We start from the raw sequence: 17,289 nt of genomic DNA on the forward strand, positions 1-17,289 counted from the left end.
ATATATTATTTATTTTTTTAAAGAGGAAAAAAGCAGGCTGTGTGGATTGACCATATTTCCCCACGAGGCTTGAACTCATGGACAACACGACCAATCCAACAGCCTCGCCGAGACGGCTTCTACCGTGAGGCGCCACCACTCCCGGCAACTATAATATGTTACTCTTTTAATCTTGAAGCATACATTCTCAGTGATGTCATCGGCTCAACACTGCCATCTACAGGTATTACTGAGAATTACACCCGTACGCTGCTGAGCAAAAGGGACGCTCTCTGCTCTATCAGACCTGCGTACAAGCTGTAGCTAGGAAGGACCCTAGCGTCGCTTAGCAACCACCCGTCCTTGGCAACCGGAGTGCGACCATAGTAACCCACAGACTGCAACATGGCCGAGGGAGGGGAACCGATCGTCAGACCCAGAAGGATCTTTATGAATAACCTGGATACGTACGCTGCCAGGAACATAGGAAAGGTGAGGGGGGTGGGGTGGGTCGGCATGTACAAAGCAGGCGCAAGCCAGCCGCTAATAGGAGTAAAGTAGGCGCAATCCGGGGCGTTAATATAGATAAAGTAGGCGCAATTCTTTTTTCTTAAGGCCGGGTTCACACCGCTGCGATGCGGGAACGCCGCGAATCCGCTGCGTTTTCCCGCATCGCATTACTCCCGCCGGCAGTTCACACTGCCCTATGCAGACGGCTGGGAGTGTCAATGATATGTTAATGACACCCCCAGATCCGTCCGCATATCGCAGTGCGATCTGCCGACTCGCACAGGAATCGGATCGCATGGTGTGAACCCCCATGCGATCTGATTCTGTTGCGGACCAAAAAAAGGGTCCCGTGCGAGTTTGCTGCGGGAGCGATGCGAATTCAGCCATACTATCTGTATGGCTGGACTCGCATCGCTACGGAGATCGGATGTGATTTGCGGTGCGAATCACATCCGGATCTCCCCCCGCAGCAGTGTGAACCCAGCCTTATTGAGTGGCATTTAGTTCACACCAGAATGCCGGGTTGGAAGCCGCACGTTTCCTGCACCACCTTCAACGCACTGCAGTTGCGATTTGCAGCGGGGTGGCTGGGTTCACACCACAGCGATGTGGGAACGCCGGGAATCCGCGGCGCTTTCCCGCATAGCATTACTCCCGCCGGCAGTTCACACTGCCCTATGCGGACGGCTGGGAGTGTCAATGATATGTTAATGACACCCCCAGATCCGTCCGCATATCGCAGTGCGATCTGCCGACTCGCACAGGAATCGGATCGCATGGTGTGAACCCCCATGCGATCCGATTCTGTTGCGGACCAAAAAAAGGGTCCCGTGCGAGTTTGCTGCGGGAGCGATGCGAATTCAGCCATACTATCTGTATGGCTGAACTCGCATCGCTACGGAGATCGGATGTGATTTGCGGTGCGAATCACATCCGGATCTCCACCCGCAGCAGTGTGAACCCAGCCTAATGTTACGTCCTGAAATGCAGGTCGCACACGCAGGGCGCTCGCCTGCACCAGACCGCGTGCTACAGAAGTAGTATGCCATCCGCTTGCTGTGCGTTTCCCTTAGGCTGGGTTCACACTGCTGCGGGGGGAGATCCGGATGTGATTCGCACCGCACTGCAGTGCAAATCACATCCGATCTCCGTAGCGATGCGAGTTCAGCCATACAGATAGTATGGCTGAATTCGCATCGCTCCCGCAGCAAACTCGCACGGACCCTTTTTTTGGTCCGCAACAGAATCGGATTGCATGGGTGTTCACACCATGCGATCCAATTCCTGTGCGAGTCGACAGATTGCACTGCGATATGCGGACGGATCTGGGGGTGTCATTAACATATCATTGACACTCCCAGCCGTTCGCATAGGGCAGTGTGAACTGCCGGCGGGAGTAATGCGATGCGGGAAAACGCCACGGATTCGCGCCGTTCCCGCATCGCTGTGGTGTGAACCCAGCCTAGTGCATGAACTGCTTTTGGTGCAGTTCGGTGCGACTCAGTCCATTCTAAATGAATAGGCTAAAATCGCACACCGCACGTGAATGGCAGAGGAACGCTCAGTACGTTGTTGTGCGATTCCGTGGTGTGGACCGGCCTGTCACTCATTTGTATGCGGAGGCCGAGCTGCAATGCCACTTCATGTGAGCTCTGGTGCATTGCGGGAAAAATGCCCCAAGTCTGCGTTTAAAAAAAATAAATATAAATAAGGAAGTATAAAAAAAAGGCAAAAAATATATATTTGTGAATGCATTTAATGAATAAATATAAAAATAAATATGGGGGTATACAAATAATAAACAATAATAAAATAGTTAATAAATATAAAAATATTTATAAATAAGGGGGTATTAAACAATAAATAATAAATAAGGGAGAGCGATTAATAATGCCCATACACCTCCTGGGGGCGCTACTTCTACCTGCTTTCTTTGCAAATTCAGCAGCACCAGGCAGCTTTGTGGTGTGAACAGGGCACAGAGATAACGATGGTTTTCTATGGTCCTGTGTGGTGAGCGGTGCTGATAAAGTGCAGAAAAATGCATCCAGTGTGAATGAGCTCTTAGGTGAGGTTGTCACTTTTTTTTTTCAAGCCAATCCCGAACACTCTAGCAGCGCACAGTATGTTTTTTGTTTTTGTTTTAGGGTGCTTTCACGCTGCAGCCGCCCGAGCGTTAGAGGTAAAGTTCCGCTTGTTTTAGCGCCTCTTTACCGCTGTTCGGGTGGTAACAGGGCACTTTTAACCCCCAAGAAGGGGCTAAAAAGAGGTTAAAAGCTCCCCGTGGGAAAATCCCCTTCAGTAGTAAATTTAATTAATAATGCATAGCATAGTCATCATGACAATTTCAAATTTTGTCAGCGGCTGCTTTTGATTTTTTTCTAGCACCCTCCCCCCACCAGCGGATTTATCTAACAACTTCCCCCAACCAGCGGACTTATCTAACACCCTCCCCCCACCAGCGGACTCATCTAACACCCCCCAACCAGCGGACTTATCTAATACCCTCCCCCATCAGCTAACTTATCTAACACCCTCCCCCCACCAGTGGACTTATCTAACACCCTCCCCCCCACCAGCGGACTTATCTAACACCCTCCCCCCACCAGCGGACTTATCTAACACCCTCCCACCAGCGGACTTATCTAACACCCCCCACCAGCAGACTTATCTAACACCCCCCCCACCAGCGCACTTATCTAACACCCCCCCACCAGCGGACTTATCTAACACCCTCCCCCCACCAGCGGACTCATCTAACACCCCCCAACCAGCGGACTTATCTAATACCCTCCCCCATCAGCTAACTTATCTAACACCCTCCCCCCACCAGCGGACTTATCTAACACCCTCCCCCCACCAGCGGACTTATCTAAAACCCTCCCCCCAACAGCGGACTTATCTAACACCCTCCCACCAGCAGACTTATCTAACACCCCCCCACCAGCGCACTTATCTAACACCCCCCCACCAGCGGACTTATCTAACACCCTCCCCCCCACCAGCGGACTTATCTAACACCCTCCCCCCCACCAGCGGACTTATCTAACACCCTCCCCCACCAGCGGACTTATCTAAAACCCTCCCCCCACCAGCGGACCTATCTAACACCCCCCCACCAGTGGACTTATCTAACACCCCCCCACCAGTGGACTTATCTAACACCCTCCCCCCCACCAGCGGACTTATCTAAAACCCTCCCCCCACCAGCGGACTTATCTAACACCCTCCCCCCAACAGCGGACTTATCTAACACCCCCCCACCAGCGCACTTATCTAACACCCCCCCACCAGCGGACTTATCTAGCAACCTCGCCCCCACCTGCGGACTTATCTAACACCCTCCCCCCACCAGCGGACTTATCTAACAACCTCCCCCCCACCTACGGACTTATCTAACACCCTCCCCCCACCAGCGGACTTATCTAACACCCTCCCCTCACCTGCAGACTTATCTAATACCCTCCCCCCACCAGCGGACTTATCTAACACCCTCCCCCCACCAGCGGACTTATCTAACACCCTCCCCCCACCAGCGGACTTATCTAACACCCTCCCCCCACCAGCAGACTTATCTAACACCCTCCCCCCACCAGCGGACTTATCTAACACCCCCCAACCAGCGGACTTATCTAATACCCTCCCCCCACCAGCGGACTTATCTAACACCCTCCCCCAACCAGCGGACTTATCTAACACCCTCCCCCCACCAGCGGACTTATCTAACACCCCCCAACCAGCGGACTTATCTAATACCCTCCCCCCACCTGCAGACTTATCTAACACCCTCCCCCACCAGCGAACTTATCTAACACCCTCCCCCCAGCAGTGGACTTATCTAACACCCCCCCACCAGTGGACTTATCTAACACCCTCCCCCCCACCAGCGGACTTATCTAACACCCTCCCCCCACCAACGGACTTATCTAACACCCTCCCCCCACCAGCGGACTTATCTAACACCCTCCCCCCACCAGCGGACTTATCAAACAACCTCCCCCCACCAACGGACTTATCTAACACCCTCCCCCCACCTACGGACTTATCTAACACCCTCCCTCCACCTACGGACTTATCTAACACCCTCCCCCCACTTACGGACTTATCTAACACCCTCCCCCCACCAGCGGACTTATCTAACACCCTCCCCCCACCTACGGACTTATCTAGCACCCTCCCCCCCACCAGCGGACTTATCTAACACCCTCCCCCCCACCAGCAGACTTATCTAACACTCTCCCCCCCACCAGCGGACTTATCAAACAACCTCCCCCCTCCAGCGGACTTATCTAACACCCTCCCCCCCACCAGCGGACTTATCTAACACTCTCCCCCCCACCAGCGGACTTATCTAACACTCTCCCCCCCACCAGCGGACTTATCTAACACCCTCCCCCCACCTACGGACTTATCTAACACCCTCCCCCACCTACGGACTTATCTAACACCCTCCCCCCCACCAGCGGACTTATCTAACACTCTCCCCCCCACCAGCGGACTTATCTAACACCCCCCCACCAGCGGACTTATCTAACACCCTCAATCCACCAGCGGACTTATCAAACAACCTCCCCCCACCAGCGGACTTATCTAACACCCTCCCCCCACCAGCGGATTTATCTAACACCCTCCCCCCACCAGTGGACTTATCTAACACCCTCCCCTCACCTGCAGACTTATCTAATACCCTCCCCCCACCAGCGGACTTATCTAACACCCTCCCCCCACCAGTGGACTTATCTAACACCCTCCCCCCCACCAGCGGACTTATCTAACACCCTGCCCCCACCAGTGGACTCATCTAACACCCCCCAACCAGCGGACTTATTTAATACCCTCCTCCACCAGCAAACTTATCTAACACCCTCCCCCCCACCAGCGAACTTATCTAACACCCTCCCCCCACCAGTGGACTTATCTAACACCCTCCCCCCACCAGCAGACTTATCTAACACCCTGCCCCCCACCAGCGGACTTATCTAACACCCTCCCCCCACCAGCGGACTTATCTAACACCCTCCCCCCACCAGCGGACTTATCTAACAACCCCCACCAGTAGACTTATCTAACACCCCCCCACCAGTGGACTTATCTAACACCCCCCCCACCAGTGGACTTATCTAACACCCTCCCCCCCACCAGCGGACTTATCTAAAACCCTCCCCCCACCAGCGGACTTATTTAACACCCTCCCCCCAACAGCGGACTTATCTAACACCCCCCCCACCAGCGCACTTATCTAACACCCCCCCACCAGCGGACTTATCTAGCAACCTCGCCCCCACCTGCGGACTTATCTAACACCCTCCCCCCACCAGCAGACTTATCTAACACCCTCCCCCCACCAGCGGACTTATCTAACAACCTCCCCCCCACCTACGGACTTATCTAACACCCTCCCCCCACCAGCGGACTTATCTAACACCCTCCCCTCACCTGCAGACTTATCTAATACCCTCCCCCCACCAGCGGACTTATCTAACACCCCCCCCCCACCAGCGGACTTATCTAACACCCCCCCACCAGCAGACTTATCTAACACCCTCCCCCCACCAGCGGACTTATCTAACACCCCCCAACCAGCGGACTTATCTAATACCCTCCCCCCACCAGCGGACTTATCTAACACCCTCCCCCAACCAGCGGACTTATCTAACACCATCCCCCCACCTGCAGACTTATCTAACACCCTCCCCCACCAGCGAACTTATCTAACACCCTCCCCCCAGCAGTGGACTTATCTAACACCCCCCCCACCAGTGGACTTATCTAACACCCCCCCACCAGCAGACTTATCTAACACCCTGCCCCCACCAGCGGACTTATCTAACACCCCCCAACCAGCGGACTTATCTAATACCCTCCCCCCACCAGCGGACTTATCTAACACCCTCCCCCCACCAGCGGACTTATCTAACACCCTCCCCCCACCAGCGGACTTATCTAACAACCCCCACCAGTAGACTTATCTAACACCCCCCCACCAGTGGACTTATCTAACACCCCCCCCACCAGTGGACTTATCTAACACCCTCCCCCCCACCAGCGGACTTATCTAAAACCCTCCCCCCACCAGCGGACTTATTTAACACCCTCCCCCCAACAGCGGACTTATCTAACACCCCCCCCACCAGCGCACTTATCTAACACCCCCCCACCAGCGGACTTATCTAGCAACCTCGCCCCCACCTGCGGACTTATCTAACACCCTCCCCCCACCAGCAGACTTATCTAACACCCTCCCCCCACCAGCGGACTTATCTAACAACCTCCCCCCCACCTACGGACTTATCTAACACCCTCCCCCCACCAGCGGACTTATCTAACACCCTCCCCTCACCTGCAGACTTATCTAATACCCTCCCCCCACCAGCGGACTTATCTAACACCCTCCCCCCACCAGCGGACTTATCTAACACCCCCCCACCAGCAGACTTATCTAACACCCTCCCCCCACCAGCGGACTTATCTAACACCCCCCAACCAGCGGACTTATCTAATACCCTCCCCCCACCAGCGGACTTATCTAACACCCTCCCCCAACCAGCGGACTTATCTAACACCATCCCCCCACCTGCAGACTTATCTAACACCCTCCCCCACCAGCGAACTTATCTAACACCCTCCCCCCAGCAGTGGACTTATCTAACACCCCCCCCACCAGTGGACTTATCTAACACCCCCCCACCAGCAGACTTATCTAACACCCTGCCCCCACCAGCGGACTTATCTAACACCCCCCAACCAGCGGACTTATCTAATACCCTCCCCCCACCAGCGGACTTATCTAACACCCTCCCCCAACCAGCGGACTTATCTAACACAATCCCCCCACCTGCAGACTTATCTAACACCCTCCCCCACCAGCGAACTTATCTAACACCCTCCCCCCACCAGTGGACTTATCTAACACCCCCCCCACCAGTGGACTTATCTAACACCCTCCCCCCCACCAGCGGACTTATCTAACACCCTCCCCCCACCAGCGGACTTATCTAACACCCTCCCCCCACCAGCGGACTTATCTAACACCCTCCCCCCACCAGCGGACTTATCAAACAACCTCCCCCCACCAACGGACTTATCTAACACTCTCCCCCCCCACCAGCAGACTTATCTAACACCCTCCCCCCACCTACGGACTTATCTAACACCCTCCCTCCACCTACCGACTTATCTAACACCCTCCCCCACCTACGGACTTATCTAACACCCTCCCCCCACCAGCGGACTTATCTAACACCCTCCCCCCACCTACGGACTTATCTAGCACCCTCCCCCCCACCAGCGGACTTATCTAACACCCTCCCCCCCACCAGCGGACTTATCTAACACCCCCCACCAGCGGACTTATCTAACACCCTCCCCCCCACCAGCAGACTTATCTAACACTCTCCCCCCCACCAGCGGACTTATCTAACACCCCCCACCAGCGGACTCATCTAACACCCTCCCCCCACCAGCGGACTTATCTAACACCCCCCCACCAGCAGACTTATCTAACACCCTCCCCCCCACCAGCGGACTTATCAAGCAACCTCCCCCCACCAGCGGACTTATATAACACCCTCCCCCCCACCAGCGGACTTATCTAACACTCTCCCCCCCACCAGCAGACTTATCTAACACCCTCCCCCCACCTACGGACTTATCTAACACCCTCCCCCACCTACGGACTTATCTAACACCCTCCCCCCACCAGCGGACTTATCTAACACTCTCCCCCCCACCAGCGGACTTATCTAACACCCTCCCCCCACCAGCGGATTTATCTAACACCCTCCCCCCACCAGCAGATTTATCTAACACCCTCCCCCCACCAGTGGACTTATCTAACACCCTCCCCTCACCTGCAGACTTATCTAATACCCTCCCCCCACCAGCGGACTTATCTAACACCCTCCCCCCACCAGTGGACTTATCTAACACCCTCCCCCCACCAGTGGACTTATCTAACACCCTCCCCCCCACCAGCGGACTTATCTAACACCCTGCCCCCACCAGTGGACTCATCTAACACCCCCCAACCAGCGGACTTATTTAATACCCTCCTCCACCAGCAAACTTATCTAACACCCTCCCCCCCACCAGCGAACTTATCTAACACCCTCCCCCCACCAGTGGACTTATCAAACCCCCTCCCCCCACCAGCAGACTTATCTAACACCCCCCCACCTGCGGACTTATCTAACACCCTCCCCCCACCAGCAGACTTATCTAACACCCTCCCCCCCACCAGCGGACTTATCTAACACCCTCCCCTCACCTGCAGACTTATCTAATACCCTCCCCCCACCAGCGGACTTATCTAACACCCTCCCCCCACCAGCGGACTTATCTAACACCCCCCCACCAGCGGACTTATCTAACACCCTCCCCCCACCAGCGGACTTATCTAACACCCTCCCCCCACCAGCGGACTTATCTAACACCCTCCCCCCACCAGCAGACTTATCAAACAACCTCCCCCCACCAGCGGACTTATCTAACACCCTCCCCCCCACCAGCGGACTTATCTAACACCCTCCCCCCACCAGCGGACTTATCTAACACCCCCCCACCTACGGACTTATCTAACACCCTCCCCCCACCAGCGCACTTATCTAACACCCCCCACCAGCGGACTTATCTAACAACCTCCCCCCCACCTGTGGACTCATCTAACACCCTCCCCCCACCAGCAGACTTATCTAACACCCTCCCCCCACCAGCGGACTTATCTAACACCCTCCCCTCACCTGCAGACTTATCTAACACCCTCCCCCCCACATTTGTCTTGCTTCATAACATCAATCATCCGTTATAAAACCAGGTGGGCATGGATGGTAGGCTGATTCAGTGGTTCAATGGGCCACTTGACTGGACTTGCCCCCCTGGCCTAAGGCTGCCAGCCCTTCACTGGTAGCCAGCTAGTACGGTTAGGGGCCATAGACACGAGGATGTCTCCTGATTCCTATCAGATAGGTTGGTCTTTCAGATGCACGCTGGCCAGTAGGGTCAGGAGCCGCTCGTAGATGTGAGATTGTCACCAGCTTCCCACCCAGTACTAATACTGCAGGATGCTGCTGGCCAGAAGGGTTGGGGCCTCTCATAGACCTGAGATTTTTACCCAGTTCTCACCTGATAGTCTTTTGCCATAGGCAGTGGTCAGTCAGAAGGGTCAGTGGCAATAGACATAACAGGTCCGGATATAGGGGGTTGCTGGGGTAGTCTGTGCCCCCTAGGGCTCTAAGCCCTTGTACACACGGTCGGACATTCCGATGGACAATGTCCGATAGAACCATGTTGTCAGATAATCCGACAGTGTGTGGGCTCCATCAGACTGTTTCCGTCGGATACTCCGACGGAACAAGTTTTCCACCTGGGCTATAAAATTTTCCGACAACATGATCCGATTGGACTTTGTCCGATCATGTGTAGAGAATTCCGATCGGACAAAGTGCCACGCATGCTCAGATCAAATTCCTAGACCAAAGCTATTGGCTACTAGCCTGAACGTAGTCCCGTCCTAACGAAATAACGCCATCACGTTAAGTACGATCGGATTTTCTGACAACTTTGTATGACTGTGTGTATGCAACAGTTTCGGACAAAATCCGTCGGACAAAATCCGACAGATTTGGTTGTCGGAATGTCCGACCGTGTGTACAAGGGCTTAGTGTGCATTCATTGATTCATGAGGCACTCTGATGGGGACAATTGATGTAAGGGGGAACTCTGTTGGGGACACTCGATGTAAGGGGGCATGTTGTGGACAGTTAATGTAAGGGGTACTCTGATGGGGACAGTTGAAATAATATAGTTGCATAAGTGTGCTCACCCTTAAACTAATACTTTGTTGAAGCCCCTTTTGATTTTATTACAGCACTCTGTAGTCTTTTTGGGTACAAGTCTATCAGCATGGCACATCTTGACTTGGCAATATTTGCCCACTCTTCTTTGCAAAAACTCTCCAAATATGTCAGATTGCGAGGGCATCTCCTGTCCCTCTTCGGATCTTCCCACATATTTTCAATCAGAATCAGGTCTGGGCTCTGGCTGGGCCATTCCAAAACTTTAATCTTCTTCTGGTGAAGCCATTACTTTGTTGATTTGGATATATGCTTTGGGTCGTTGTCATGCTAAAAGATGAAGTTCCTCTTCATGTTCAGCTTTCTAGCAGGAGCCTGAAGGGTTTGTGCAAATATTGACTGGTATTTGAGATTGTTCATAATTCCCTTTTCCTTGACAAAGGCCCCTGCTCCAGTTGAAGAAAAACAGCCCCAAAGCATGATGCTGCCACCACCATGCTTCACAGTGGGGGCGGTGTTCTTTTGGTGATGTGCAGTGTTGTTTTTGCGCCTCTTTTTGAATTATGGCCAAAAAGTTCAATCTTAGTTTCATCAGACCATAACACATTTTCCCACATGCTTTTGGGAGACTTCAGATGTATTTTTGCAAACTTTAGCCAGGTTTGGATGTTTTTCTTCAAAAGAAAAGGTTTCAGTTTTGGCACTCTACCCCATAGCCCAGACATATGAAGAATACGGGAGATTGTTGTCACATGTACCACACCGCCAGTACTTCCCGGATATTCCTGCAGCTCCTTTACTGTTGCTGTAGGCCTCTTGGCAGCCTCCCTGACCAGTTTTCTTCTCCTTTATTTCATAAATTTTGGCGGGAGATCCAATTCTTGGTAATGTCAATGTTGTGCCATATTTTCTCCACTTGATGATGATGGTCTTCACTGTGTTCCATGGTATGTCTAATGCCTTGGAAATTATTTTGTACCCTGACTGATACCTTTTAACAATGCGATCCCTCTGATGCTTTGGAAGCTGATGTATGATGAGAAAAAAGGTCAACCAGCTTACCAGATTCACTTTTGGGTGGACTGGCCAGGGCCATCTTTAATATTGATTGGACCCTGGGCAAAAATGTTCTTGGGCCCTCCCCCTATGCAATTTTGTTCTCCACCTGCTCTGAGACATACAATAAATAGCAGCTAGACTTAAAATCAGTTTACTGTATCAGATCAGGCAGTGATTGGTTGCCAGAGGTTACAGCATATCATTATCACTTACTGACTGGTTGCTAGAGGTTACAGCACACATTAAGGCACACTGATTAGTTGCTAGAAGTTACAGCATATGATTTCTGCTTATTGATTGGTTGCCAGAGATAACTGTACAGTAATAATGCTCTGGTTTTGTTTGGTTGCTATAGGTTACAGCACACCCTCCTCACTGCAGAGGGGGCATGATATACATATGAATGCCGCCTTTATTTAGATATCAATGCCACTGGATGCAGTTATTTACATATGAATGCCGGTTATTTATTATTATGTAAACACAGGGTCTGCAGGTAAGTCATCTGTACTCAACAATAGGGCAGAGCTGGGCAGCATTAGCAGCACTTCGCACTGAGATATCGGGACACAGCATAGGACTAAAACTTCAAGGAACAAGGGAATTTAAACTGGGATAGTTGGCAAGTTTGAGGCAGCTGCTTTGGGCCCCACAACAATGACAGGGCCCAGGGCAGCTGCCCCGTTTGCCCTGCCTTAAAGATGGCCCTGGCCCTTAAAAAGGGGACCCAGAGCTTAGTTAAATATACAGTATAATGTATGTATAATGCATGTGTACCATTATATAAAGTATATGTGCTTTTGTTATCACAGAATGTCCTGACACTGTAGACTCATTGGTCTTATTATTCCTGCAGTATTTGTCTGCCTGCATTGCTGGAGCTTCTCTTGAAGAAGCTGAAGAGGGTGCGGAGGAAGAAGAGCACCTATCAGCTCAAGAGGATGAGGCAGACAGCAAATCAAAACAGGGCCTCTTCCAGATAGTAGGCACTCTGTCCAAACCTTTAGACAAGAAGCTGGGGTTTCCGGTGGAAACATATGCGGTAAGCAACGTCGGGGTGTAATCTGTTCTTTGTTTTTTATGGTCCCATCACTTGAATGTTTGGAGATCATTAGACAGCTTTTCACTCATTTCTCCAGTGGGCCATCTCTCTTACCTTCTCTCTGTTCCAGATTTCAAATAGAGATGAGCTGTTAAGTCATCTTATGGAGAGCGATGTCATCATATATAATATCACAGAGGACCTGTCCCAGATCGATGAAGCTTCCTGGGCAGCGTCTGGTAGGTGGTCTAATTATATTATTTTTATTATATTTTATATATTTTATATTTTATATTTATTATCTATTACAATTATGTAATAATTGTGTACATAAAATTGTTATTATTATACAGGATTTATATAGCGCCAACAGTTTATGCAGTGCTTTAAAATATAAAAGGGTGACAATACAAATGAAGCATGCCAATTGAAAAATAAAAATAATAAATACATGTGAGTAGATGAAATGATTTAGACGGTTATATCTCAGCTCTAACAGTTCCCATTGCTGGAAGTTCTGCCCAATTTTTGGGCTATATTGTAAGTCATTTTATCAATTAAGTGGATCAATTTGATACTCTCTCTATTTAACTGAGGTTCCACATATATTAATATTTGTCATATTTACTTGCTTTTTTAGTAAAAACATGCATCCCACCCCTGATGGCTGGCAAGAAGCCAAGAAACGCGTCGGGTTCTCAAACTAAGGATGCCCAATTAAGCTTATTTTAATCCTTGATAATATTAATTTTGTCCTATAGAGTTTGCACTCATTCATGTGATTTTATAATTTTGATTGGTAATTTATGTATTTCTGATATGAATTGCATCCATGTATGTCCATTGATTGATTTGTCCATTGACTCCAGATTTTCTGATTATTATTATGAAAATATATGAATTTTATATCTATATTTATATTACTGTATTACCATTATATGCATTCAGATCAGACATGGACTACCCCTAGGGGTTATCGATTATAAATTAAATCATTTCATCTACTCACATGTATTTATTATTTTTATTTTTCAATTAACATGCTTCATTTAAAGTCTCATTTGCCCTCCTTTTTTATATACTATTTACCCGGGATGGAAGCATGCCATTGTTCATTGGTACTGTGGCAGGTCACTTCTCTTGAATTAATACAGTTACAATACAATAAAATAGAGGTTTAAGCGGGCCCTGCTCAGAAGAGCTTAAGATCTACTAGGGTGAGGTAAGTGGTAGAAAAGGTTGTAACTGTGGGGGATGTGCTGATGGAATGGGTAGGAGATTAGTTGGAGGCGTGATAGGCTTCCCTGAAAAGATGAATTTCCAGGGATCGCCTGAAGACAACCAGAGTAGGAGATAGCCAGACATATTGAGGTAGAGAGTTCCAGAGGATTGGAGAGGCTCTGGAGAAGTCCTGGAGATGAGCACGGGAGGAGGAGACAAGGGAGCTAGAGAGCAGGGGGTCTTGGGAGGAGCGGAGAGGACGGTTTGGGTGATATTTGGAGACAAGCTTGGTGATGTAGCTCAGGGCAGAGTTGTGAATAGCTTTGTATGTTGTAGTTAGTATTTTAAATTTATTTCGCTGGGCGATGGGTGGAGAGGGGTGGCAGACACTAAGGGGTTGGTAAGGTAGATGAGTCTGGCAGCAGCATTCATGATAGGCTTAAGAGGGAATAGCCTGTGAAGAGGCTAAAATGATAATATAAAAAATAAAATGATAATAATAATATTGTGATATGGTCATTATTGGCGATGTTACTATAATATCCGGCATTGTAGTATTTCTAGTACTATTATAGTATTCAGTCAGTTGCAGTGCCCCTGCAGATAAAGTAAGGGGAATGTTCTTGGATTGGAGATCATTTCTGATTGGTGGTGGAGGCTTTGCCTGCAGCACACATACAAAATTGTGGAAGGACAATCTGTTTAACTTTCAATTACCTGTACAAAGAAATTACTGATTTACCATACTGGGACTGATTTATTAAAATGTTTTAGTTGCCCATCCCAGCACTTAGGGCCGGTTCACACTGCAGGCGAGGCGAGGCGACTCCGACTTGCCTCGCCGCGACCTGCAGCGGCCTCGGCGGCGACTTGCAAATGACTTCTGTATAGAAGTCAATGCAAGTCGCCCCGAGGTCGCCCGAAAGTAGTACAGAAACCTTTTTTCTGAGTCGGAGCGACTCGAGTCGCTCCTCTCAGAACGGTTCCATTGTACAGAACGGGGGCGACTTGCGGGAGCGAGGCGAGGCGAGTCGTGTCGCCTCGCATCGCCCGCTGTGTGAACCGGCCCTTAAAGAATTGTGATTGATTGCTATGGCTCTGTTTGTCCTTGTTTTCTTTTCTCTAGTTTTAATGAATCAGCACTATTTTGTTATCACTGTCTGAAAATCAGTCTATGACATTTCGTTTCCTTTTAGCGCTCCACACAGAAATTGAAAACTTTGAAAGCCAGAAAATGTTTATATTATTATCTACAGTCATGACCTGGGCACGAAGCAAGCCACTGGACCCAGTAAGTGTGCCAAATACCATCTCTGATTGGCTTATACAGTATCCAGTTTTACTTTTTTATTTTGTCATGATTTAGATAATAAATAATAAAAAAAAAAAAAAAAAGATTTAATAATTGAGCCTTTATTTACTCATTTATAGAGTGATGATACTTTTGTGCCAAGCTTAACTCCACAAGTGCAGCACAGTGCGCCTGCGGCTTTCCGGCGGTTAGCTACACTTTGCCATAGATTTCTATTATATCTTGGGGGGGGGGGGGGTGGTTGGTACACCAAACTGCAACAAACTGCAGTATATAATAGAAGTCTACGGCTCAGTGCAGCTAACTCGCAGAAAATCCCCTGGTGCACTACGCTGCTCCTACGGATCAATGTGAAAGCAGCTTAAAAACGCTTTTTTATAAGTGCTAATATGCCCATTGCAAAAGTGCAATGTATATGATGTTTAATACACAGGGGTGGACTAACCATTGGGCCACTCGGGCACTGCCTGAGGGCCCCATGCCACTAGGGGGACCCATCAGGGTTGCCAGCCTCAGTAAACCAGGGACAGTATGTAAAAAATTGTGTTTTTTTTTTACATCTGTCTCTGAAATGTCTCTTACCGTCATCCTTTTGGTCTAACAATCCTGAGATTATAGCTGCCCCACCTCTCCAGTACCTTCTCAGCCAAAAGAAACATGTCTGTGTATACTGTGTGATTGTTTACTATGTTTGTGTGTTTGTGTCTACTGTGTGGCCCCATTATCTCTGATTGCCTGGGGGCCCCATAATTTCCTATTGCCCGGGGGCCCCATGAGTTGTCAGTCCACCCCTGTTAATACACTGACCTTTTCCTCTTCCAGCTTCTGCTGGCATCTCTCTCCAGGCTGCTAGAAAGGTCCCAGAAAGGTCCCAGGTGAAGTGCACTTAGTATCACTCTGCCTGGGACAGGAGCTGGCACTACAGAGGCAGTATTGGCTTATGCGGCTCCTGCTACCTCCACTGCGGGTGCCAGCTCCATGCACTCTAATGCTCTGGGATGGAGGGTCAGCAACACATTGATTGCCGACCCTCTATCCCAGAGCATGGGCATGTGCTTTCCTTGGTTAGAGGTCACGGGCCACACCTGGGGCTCCAGAGGCCATGGGTTGAGCACCCCACGATCTATAGCATATAGTTACATAGTAGGTAAGGTTGAATAAAGACAATAGTCCATCCAGTTCAACCTGTGTAGGTGCACATGTGTCAGGGTCTATAATTATTTCCCATATCCCTGTTTGTTGCGATCTTTAAGATGTACATCCAAGAGTCTCTTAAAAATATCCATACTTCCCGCTGCCACCACCAATTGTGGAAGAGAGTTCCACATCCTTATAGTCCTTACAGTTAAAAACCCCCTGTACAGTTTAAGGTTAAACCGCTTCTCCTCCAATCTTATTGTGTGGCCCCGTGTCCTCTTACACTCCTTGAGACTGCATAGTTTGTTTCCTATGCTGGGAGCGTCATTGAGGTATTTGTAAAAAGCCATCATATCTCCTCTCAAGCGTTGTTTCTCCAGTGAGAATAAATTTAGTGCTTGCAGTCATTTCTCGTAACTGAGGTCCCCCGGTCCCCTTATTAATTTCATTGCCCCTTTTCTTGATTTTTCCCTCAGTTCCAGCACTTCTCTTCTGAGGACTGGTGACCAGAACTGGATGGATTATTCCAGATGTGGTCTAACCAGAGTTTTATAAAGTGATAGGATTACAGTGGTGTGAAAAAGTGTTTGCCCCCTTCCTCATTTCCTGTTCCTTTGCATGTTTGTCACACTTAAGTGTTTCGGAACATCAAACCAATTTAAACAATAGTCAAGGACAACACAAGTAAACACAAAATGCAATTTGTAAATGAAGGTGTTTATTATTAAAGGTGAAAAAAAATCCAAACCATCATGGCCCTGTGTGAAAAAGTGATTGCCCCCTAAACCTAATAACTGGTTGGGCCACCCTTAGCAGCAACAACTGCAACCAAGCATTTGCGATAACGTGCAATGAGGCTTTTACAGCGTCCTGGAGGAATTTTGGCCCACTCATCTTTGCAAAATTGTCCTAATTCAGTTACATTAGAGGGTTTTCGAGCATGAACGGCCTTTTTAAGGTCATACCACAACATCTCAATAGGATTCAGGTCAGGACTTTGGCTAGGCCACTCCAAAGTCTTCATTTTGTTTTTCTTCAGCCATTCGGTGGTGGACTTGCTGGTGTGTTTAGGATCATTGTCCTGCTGCAGAACCCAAGTTCGTTTCAGCTTGAGTACACGAACAGATGGTCGGACATTCTCCTTCAGGATCTCTTGGTAGACAGCAGAATTCATAGTTCCTTTTATCACGGCAAGTCTTCCAGGTCCTGAAGCAGCAAAACAGCCCCAGACCATCACA

General features: G+C 49.6%; 1 protein-coding gene across 2 annotated transcripts in view; it reads left to right on the top strand.

Annotated features, from left to right (window-relative positions):
- Positions 1-264: 264 nt before the first annotated feature.
- AK7 (adenylate kinase 7) overlaps positions 265-17,289 on the top strand; it is a 91,555-nt gene continuing 74,530 nt past the window's right edge. For both annotated transcript variants that reach the window (XM_077463549.1, XM_077463548.1), the window contains exons 1-4: positions 265-471; positions 12,196-12,381; positions 12,512-12,620; positions 14,799-14,893. In XM_077463549.1, coding sequence (XP_077319675.1) covers positions 385-471; positions 12,196-12,381; positions 12,512-12,620; positions 14,799-14,893 — 477 coding nt within the window. In that variant the 5' untranslated portion in view covers positions 265-384. The remainder of the gene's footprint in view (positions 472-12,195; positions 12,382-12,511; positions 12,621-14,798; positions 14,894-17,289) is intronic.

This window comes from Lithobates pipiens, unplaced genomic scaffold, assembly GCF_037356315.1.
Source record: "Lithobates pipiens isolate NorthernLeopardFrog02 unplaced genomic scaffold, aLitPip1_a1.2 Scaffold_30, whole genome shotgun sequence".
NCBI lineage: Eukaryota > Metazoa > Chordata > Amphibia > Anura > Ranidae > Lithobates > Lithobates pipiens.